Below are 9,040 nucleotides of genomic sequence, written 5' to 3'. Positions count from 1 at the left end.
TTCTATGCGGCCAAGCCGCCACTCGGTAGGGGGTAGACAATCATCATGAATGAGGACACAGTCTCCAAGTTTAGGTGCTTATTCAAAAGTCTTCCAGCGGTATCTTTTGTGGAGATCCTTTATGTATTCGTCCTTCCATCGGCGGCTGAAATCATGATGGAGAATTTTAATTCGTTCCCATCGATTTAATAGAGATAGCTACTCCACGCCTGGCTCAGGAATGGCCAGGATGGGTGCTCCTTTTAGAAAATACCCTGGAGTTAAGGCAGTGAAATCTGAGGGGTCTTGTGAGGGTACTGTGAGTAGCCGTGAATTGAGAACGGTTTCAATTCGATTTAATAACGTCGTGAACTCTTCGTAATTGAACTCATAATTTCCAGCTATCCGTTTGAAATGGTATTTGAAGCTTTTTGCAGCTGATTCCCATAAGCCGCCCATATGAGGAGCGTTTGGGGGTATGAAATTCCAATTGATACCTTGAGGGGCGTACTTTTGTACGATGTCGGGTGACACTCCAATGCAAGTTTTGCCATTATCACTCATGACTTTAGATGGGTAGCCACGTCGAGCGACGAAGCGAGCAAATGCCGCGAGAAAAGCCTCCGTCGTCAGATTACTATATATCTCAGGGTGTACTGCCTTGGTCGTGAAACATACAAAGACAGCCACATAGCCTTTCATGAGAGTGGGAGACCTTAACCTGGAAATGTCCAGCAAAATTAACACCTGTTGTGGTGAAAGGTAGAGCGAAATTGCAGCGTTCCGGTGGAAGTGCTGGTATAATCTGCGTTCGCATCTTCTGTTTGTGCATAGTGCACATCTTGCAAGTGAAGATGCACTTCTTGATTTGCGGCTTAAGACGGGGGATATAATACTCTTGGCGTACCATATGTTGCATGAGGCGATGTTCGRCGTGTAGCATTAAGATGTGGATGTAGTTGAGGAATAATGTGGCAAATGGTGACTTCTCGGGAATTATTATAGGGTGGCATTCATTGTAAATTAGGCTCGAATTAGCAAGCCGACCATTGGCACGAATCAGACCTTTCATGTCCAGAAATTGGTTTAGAACTAAGAGTGAGCTCTTTTTGTCAATCGGCTTCGATTCTCTCAGTAGTGATATATCGAGGCTGAAGTAGCGCGCTTTGCTTTTTGTAGCTCTAGGTGCGTCACTGTGTTGCATGGGAAATTATGTGATCCCTTGACTTTGCTTTTGAGCTGTTCTATAAATTCTCTCTCTTGTTCCTAGATCGGCGGGATTGTCAGCACTGGCTACGTGACGCCATGTGGCTGATCCCACTAGGTCAAGTATTTGAGACGTTCGGTTAGAAATATACGTCTTCCATGCATGTGGTGGTTTTTCCAGCCAGGCTAGTACAATTTCTGAATCGGACCACACATATAGTTTGCATTTTGTCATGTTTAAATGTATTTGCACCATGGCTACTAATTTAGAAAGTAGTAGTGCGTCCCGTCCTGCTATATGGTGCAGAGGCTTGGACGATGWCWACAACDGATGAGTCGACGTTGCGAGTTTTCGAGAGAAAAGTTCTGCGAAAGATTTATAGTCCTTTGCGCGTTGGCCACGGCGAATATCGCATTCGATGGAACAATGAGGTGTACGAGATATACGAAGACATTGACATAGTTCAGCGAAGTATATTTGGGTGACTTGCCGTAATCTATTTTGATGGAAACCCTGCGGAATTGAGGGTTTTATTACCTGTGATAAGGCCTCGTATGCTTGTGGAAGAGTGTGACTTCCAGATAGAATATCGTCTACATACCTTTAAGTTTTCAACACTTCAGTTGCCAGAGGAAATTCTGACTTTGTGTTGTCTGCCTATTCGTGGAGTGTTCGAATGGCTAGATATGGTGCACAGTTAACGCCAAATGTAACTGTCTTTAATTTTAAGTTGCGTAAAGGACTGGTGGGGGATGTTCGGAACATAATCCATTGAAAATCTTGGTCGTCTTTATGTACGACTATTTTCCGATACATTTTTTAAACTTCCCCATTTAATACGTATTTGAAAATACGCCAGCTTAATATCAAAAGCATTAAATCTGGTTGGAGTGTGGGTCCCGTAAATAAGATATCATTTAGGGAATTCCCTGAACTGGTGGTTTTTGAGGCATTAAGAACACATCTTACTTTTATTGTTTTTTTGTCTGGCTTTACTGCTGCGTGATGCGGCAGATAGAAGGAGTAGTATTTGCCGTTGACGATTTTCTCCCCTGGGTTTACTTCCTCGATATGATTTAAATGGACGTATTTTTCTAACACACTATCATATTCAGATTTGAGTTCACCCTTTTTAAGTAGATTTCTTTCCATACTTAAAAACTGCTGTGTTGCAGATGTGCGAGAGTGACCTAGGGCGAGTGTGTTAGGAAATTGTTGTTTAAGTGGTAGTCGTACGATAGTACGTTGTGGCTTTGTAAAAGTCCTCACAATACTGATCTTCAGGGGTTGCGACTGATATGGGGGGGAGTTCTTCTAATTCCCAAAATTTTCTCAATTGTGAATTGAGGTACTCRTTTGAGACTTCCTCAACTTGAATTGTCAATGTTGTAACTGGTTCCGCAACTATTCCACTTAGGACCCMTCCGAAAATGGTATTTTGCGCCAGAAGTGTATTTGTGATTTTATTTGAGTTTTGAACAACTCTCCCGCCCATTTCCGTGATTTCAAAATTCTCTAGTTTTGTTGGCAACAGGCTACCCTGTTTTGTGCCCTAGACGTTATAAATGATCGTTGTAATCCTTGGTCTATTAAGGCTCTGAGTTTAAACAGTTCTCCTCGGTGTTCGATTTAGACAACTGCTGTTGGTAATAGTACCCTACTATGATTTTCGCTATGTAGCGTTTGGATTTTTACCGCCTTGAGCAGCATGGTGCTTCTTGGTAGTTTTCAGAATTTGTTGTCGCAACTAAACCTGTTGCTCTTTTTACATTAGCGCTGGTTGGGGGTAAGCTGGAAAAATTGGTTATATGTAACATTGAATGATGTCTTTTATGGAAGTAAACGCAATTAAATTTGCTTTCGCAATCTTTAAGCGTATGCGCATGTGACAAACAGTTGGTACATAGTTTTTTCGTTCTTGTAAAATTGTTTCGATCGCTAATATTAATTTTTTTGAATTTTTTGCACGATTTGAGCTTATGACCTCCTCTACACAGTTCGCATGATGTTGGTTTATACTGTTCGGATGTGAACGATTGATTTTTGAAAAAGCTTCTATTTAAATTATTGTGGCTACTGGTTTGGGGTCTATTGAAGCTTCTATTGGGGTCGCTTTGTACGTTTTTCGGTCTGACTATTTATCTACCCCTTCTGTAACTTCATTAAATTCTTTCATTTGCTGCCACAAAAGTAACGATTTTTCTGGTAATGCAGCTGTGCATATATTTACCAGAAGGGGGTCCCAATTATCTGTAGGAATATTCTGTCGATAAAACCGAAAAACAATTCGAAACCGTGGATTGAAACTTTATGAATTCTTCACTGGTTTCTTTTTGAATTTTTGGTAAATTCATTAGTRTCGTCACTTGCTTGTCGACCAATATTCTCTCGTTTTCGTAACGTGCTTTTAGAGCTTCCCAAGCAAAATTAAAATTTTCGTCATTGAGAGCGAACTGTTTAAYTATTACGCCTGCCTGACCTTTGGTTTTGTATCTGAGGTGATACAATTTTTGTGCATTAGATAATTTTGGGTGGTTGATGTAAACGGCTATGCACATGTCTCGGAAGGACGGCCATTGTTCATAACCCCCATGAAAAATTTCTGTGTCACATGCGGGCACCTTTCGTCTTTGTGGCAGCTCTACTCTCGGTTGTGGAGTAGGTGCAATTGCTCTTAATAGCTTTAGTTGATCAGAAATCATTGCCTTTGTGTCTTCGAACTGGTCTAGGCAGTGTTCATACTTGGTGTAAGCCGAGGATTTAAAGTTTTCTGGTAGATCTGAATCATCAGATTCTACGATTGCGTCATATGCAGCTTGGAGACGCGTCCAAAAATTGTCTAAATTGTCTTTTTTGATKTCTAATACCGATTCAGAATTGTCTTGAATCGGYGAAGATGAGAATCGAGYGCAGTATCGTATCAAACTATCATTCTCAGCAATGAATTTTTTATATGAAATATCTTTAAGCTTTTTTTGCTTTGTATCACCTTGCTTTGAGCGTGTAGCTTCAGCAGGTGTGCATSGGCTTTTTTCATCTGCAATCATTTTTGGAACTTTGAGTGACTGACTTGGTTTGTAGTCCTTTGAGTTTGAACTCATTTAAACAAAAAAAAAAAAAATTTTAGTAAATACATGTAAATGTTTAAGAAACTTTATATATAGAAAACTCTTTTATATGTAAGAGTTTCAAAATAAAATCAATAAAACCAACGGCTTTTAATAAGCTGAGATTTCAAAATATTTTCGTATATATGTAAGTATTTAGGTATGATTAGACGAGAACTCTTTTAGGTAAGTAAGAGTTTTGAAATGAAATAAATAATGTTGACGCCGTCCCCGCCCAATTTATTTTGCCACGTCTGTATCGGCAGAATAATATTTTCTTTTCCTCCTTTTCGAACTTGTTTGGAAGTTTTAATTCGCGCGCAACTAAACAATAACTAAAAAGTTGCGCACTCTCTCCTTTTGCGACCGCTAAGCGATACAGACGTGATAAGTGTGTTTCCAATTTATTATATTTAAATATATTTATTATAAGAAACCTTTTGTATTTTTACTTAAAATTTGTGGAATAACTTGCGTCGACTGTTTCCCCACGGCCAACCACATCTACGGAACGAACGAGCACCGTGCTCCCCCGCCCGAATTATCATTGGTCCTTCGAGCCGGATAACAGGTTACAAGTTGATTTTAATTAAAGTGAAAGTGCATAACCGATTTAGCAACTCGCAAGTTACAACCAAACATATTTTGGATTTGTGATCTGCAAGCTATAAGGCAATAGATTGGTTAATTTGTGCATAAGTTAATATGTACAAAACCTATTGTGCTGTGTGAAGTGGAGACCAAAACTTATTTTTGGCACTCTAWCCACAAAATCAACGCACAAGTCTGCAGGTAGTATTGTACTTCATTTAAGTACAACAATAAATACACCTGGCAAATGCACTGATTATTTGACTTTGCATATAAAAAGAAAAAACAAAACTACACTGTGATCCGAATAACATTATAAATTTCTTGGACGCACAAATCTCGTCTGGAGCGTCAACAATCTCTCCCGGTTTGTGTTTTCTTGTGGTTAATTTGAGTCTAGTCGCTCAACTCTGCCATTCCATATATTGCTCGAATAGCAATAAAGTCAAGCAGCAATAACGCAACTGCAGTTTTGCGAGTGCAAACAAAAAAAAAACAAAGTACAAAGTGAAGTGAGCGACGGCAAGAAAGCCAAAGAGCTAAGAAGAGCAGCAAAGCCAAGCCACACGGGCACAGCAGCAAATTGCACAGGCCAAGCAGCAAAGGGAGAACAGCAAAGGGAGAACAGCAAAGGCAAAGCAGCACAGGCCGAGCAGCAAAGGCAAAGCAGCAAATTGAGAGCAGCACAGGCAAAGCAGCAAAGGAAAGCAGCGCAGCAGCCATCCCAGAAGGACAGTGTAGTGGTGAAATCGAAATAGTTCGAAAAGAACCCAGTGAACAAAAGTGAAAGTGAATAGTGGATATACATCAAATAAGTGCTTGTGCATTTTTATTTGTATTTGTATTCGCATTTAAATAAAGCAATTAAGCACACATCAATTTTGTTTGTGTCATCCGAATACTAGGCGTGCAAGTGCATTGGGACGATTACCCAGCAAGCACTTACAAATTAAATTTGGAAAAAAATACTTTGAGAAAATACTTTACTCAATTTTTTAATTTTTTTCTTTCGAAAATTCACGCTTCATAAAGAAACAACGTACTTCCTATCATCAACTCAATTTTTAGTTTGTCCGTGAGTGCTCCTGTAACTTTTGAACTTTTTTGCAACATATTTGCAAATATTTTTAAATTTTAATTTCAAAGTTTTAGATCCGATTTTATGCAACATTTTTGCAGTTCCGGTTCAATTTTCAAAACAATGGAATCCATCAGAGCATTTATCACAGCTGCAGACGCTCTACTGGAGTTTGAGGAGTCTTTTACTCCACCAGCAAACAACCAAAGTGCCTATTCTCTTGAAGTACAACAAGTTGAACTGTGATCTCTGTGGGCAGAGGTAAAGTCAGAATACAAGTTGTGTTTGCCAAAAGTGGATCCTTCCGACACAAGCTCAATTGACGACATTAAGCTTAAATATTCAAGCTGTTACCACGCTTATGTGTGTTGCGCGGCCTTGATGGGCGAACACATGCACAACCTCACGGCGTTCAACCAAAGCCCAACTTCAAATTCTACGGTGATTCAACCTGAATGGTTACAATAAACTGTAGAACCCGTGAGGTACTCTATCAATTTACCGCCATGTGATACTGAGATATTTCATGGCGATGTTTTACAATGGCCCTCATTTAGGGATTTATTTGCCGCTATATATGGGAATAACCCAAGGCTATCTCCGGTAGAAAAGTTATTCCATTTAAATCAAAAAAACGCGAGGTGAAGCAAAAGTTATTGTTTCGAAAGCGCCACTGACAAATGACGTATTCGCATAGGCTTGGAATAATTTGCTGTGTGGGTATGAAAACAAGCGAGTGCTTGTCAACACACAACTAAATTTATTGTTCAAGCTTCCGCATATCTCAACAGAATCTGAGACCGAACTCAGAAATTTACGGCGGGAGATTAATAGCTGCATTTCAGCTTTACAAATACATGGCATGATTGTAGATAGCTGGGATGCCATATTCACGTATTTGTGTTCTATCCGACTACCGGACTATACACTGTCGCTTTGGGAACAATCTCTGGATTCGGATTCAGAGATGCCAAAATGGATTGAGTTAGACAAGTTTCTACCCAAACGGGTTAAAACGCTTGAAAGACTATCAAACCTCAAAGGCGAGTTGAGTACTCAACCCAATATTGAGTCGGCTGATGGTGAAGGTCGGATACCAACCTTGCAGTCAAGGATTGGGTCCAAACCCATCAATTCCCACCACGCTAAGAAAAACAACATTAAATGTAAACTGTGCTCATCTCAATCGCACATTTTGAAAACTTGTCAAAGATTCATTGAGATGCAGCCTAACGCACGGTTAAATGCTGTCAGAAAACTCCACGTCTGTCTAAACTGTTTATCGGACTCACATGAAGTCAAAAATTGTAAAAGTMTGTTTAATTGYWMYAAATRTAAACAGAGGCATCACTCTATGATTCACCGGAATCAGAGTGAAGAAATAGGTCAGGTATCCGATAGCACAGACACTACTGAGATTTCTCATAAATCTCATGTGGCCTCTATTAAGGCCAATATTTCAAACGTGCCTACCAGTCGAAGCATGCTCTTAGGTACAGCCATGGTGACCATATGTCACAACAAGAGCACCTTCACTGTCAGAGCCCTGATTGATTCAGGATCTGAAGCCACCTTCGTAAGCAATGGTCTGCAAAAACGCTTACATCTGGCAAGCAAAACGGTCAACACGCGAATTTCAGGATTGTATAATACCGTATCAGGACGAGTTCAATCGGTATGCTCGATTACAATTGGCTCGCCCCGCAACAAAAGTTTAAGACTAGAAGCGGAAGCATTGGTACTGCCAAAATTGACTGGACTGCTTCCATCCAAGTCAATTAATTCCTCAATTTTAAAAAGGTTACCCAATATCCCCTTAGCGGATAATAATTTCTATACGAGTCAAAAGGTTGACTTGTTGATTGGAGCGGATCTTTACCCGAAAATCATTCTAAATGGGGTAAAATCGAAAATCTTCGGATCACTTGTTGCACAACGTACAGTGTTCGGTTGGACCTTAACAGGTTCCGTTCCCTCAGAAGATGAGCAAATAAATGGCAAAGACGAGGCACAAAATTCAACAATAACGCAACAACAAACACAAAATCATTTTTGTAGTCAAAATTATACTAATTTCATATTTACACAACAGACACAACAATCGCCCCATCAACAGACTAAGCGACAACAGCAGTCGAAAAGACATTACCCACAATTATCACCACATCATCCAACAGCGCCTCAATAACAAATGCATCAACCATATCAACAGAAGTACAGCCACCAATTAATAGGCGATCCGTTTGCTACAATTTTAACGGCGACACAAGATGCACTAGCTAGTTTCCAACCAAGACCACAAAAACAACAGATTTCACAATTTTAGTCACATCCACCGCCGACGTCAACGCCCACCCAGATCCTAACGCAGACACAAACAGCGATTGAGTCACAGTTGCAACCTCAGTCGCAGACACAACCGCAGCAACAGCATCAACAACAACAACGGCAGCAGTCAACGCAGCGTGAAGAACAGCTGCCGATAACGCAGCCGTCTATGTCTGCAGCGCACATTTCGTCACCCTTGGCGTCCAGCCTAATGGTGACAGCGCAACAACAGCAACTACAGCATCAATTGCTAYAAATCCAGCAAGAGCAGCTGCATCAGCCACCACAACAGCCCCTAACACCGACATCAACACCCTCACATCATTTGGCTAACATTTTGAACTAAACAGCCAACTCGAACGGCTCTTCCACGTTGGCCGTGGTGGCTAGCGACAGCAACAACAGCAGCAGCAACAGTTCGACCAACAGAATTGCCAACAATCAGACCACTTCAGTGCATGACGGTAACATGCAAAGCTCTGACCAACGATGCCTCTCCCGCATACCACACGCCCAAGATCGAGCCAGACTCGAGTCGTCTCGCCGACTTCGGCGTGCTGGTAACATCCTTTCGGATTGGCGGCATGGCAACGATCGACAGAGACTCGATTCGTCTCAGCGACATTGCCCGGACCGAGCGGAACTCCATTCGTTCCGCCGGCCGCCCCATTCGAAGCGAAGGCGTGGACGAGACACTCGTCGTCAAGCCGATGCACGCAACACAACCTTGGCAACAAAGAATGGCGCTAT

At 41.2% G+C, this 9,040-nt stretch overlaps 1 protein-coding gene across 1 annotated transcript; it reads left to right on the top strand.

Moving 5' to 3' along the window:
- Positions 1–8,153: 8,153 nt before the first annotated feature.
- Positions 8,154–8,636, top strand: LOC108965144 (myb-like protein Q). The gene is made up of 2 exons (XM_018927361.1): positions 8,154–8,240; positions 8,289–8,636. The coding sequence occupies exons 1-2, from the start codon at positions 8,154–8,156 to the stop codon at positions 8,634–8,636; spliced, it is 435 nt and encodes a 144-aa protein (XP_018782906.1).
- Positions 8,637–9,040: the final 404 nt, after the last annotated feature.

The sequence above is a fragment of the Bactrocera latifrons genome, unplaced genomic scaffold (assembly GCF_001853355.1).
Source record: "Bactrocera latifrons isolate USDA-ARS-PBARC rearing strain unplaced genomic scaffold, ASM185335v1 scaffold_1341, whole genome shotgun sequence".
Taxonomy (NCBI): Eukaryota; Metazoa; Arthropoda; class Insecta; order Diptera; family Tephritidae; genus Bactrocera; species Bactrocera latifrons.
The sequence above is the reverse complement of the archived record's forward strand: the minus strand, read 5'-3'. Positions and strand labels throughout refer to the sequence as shown.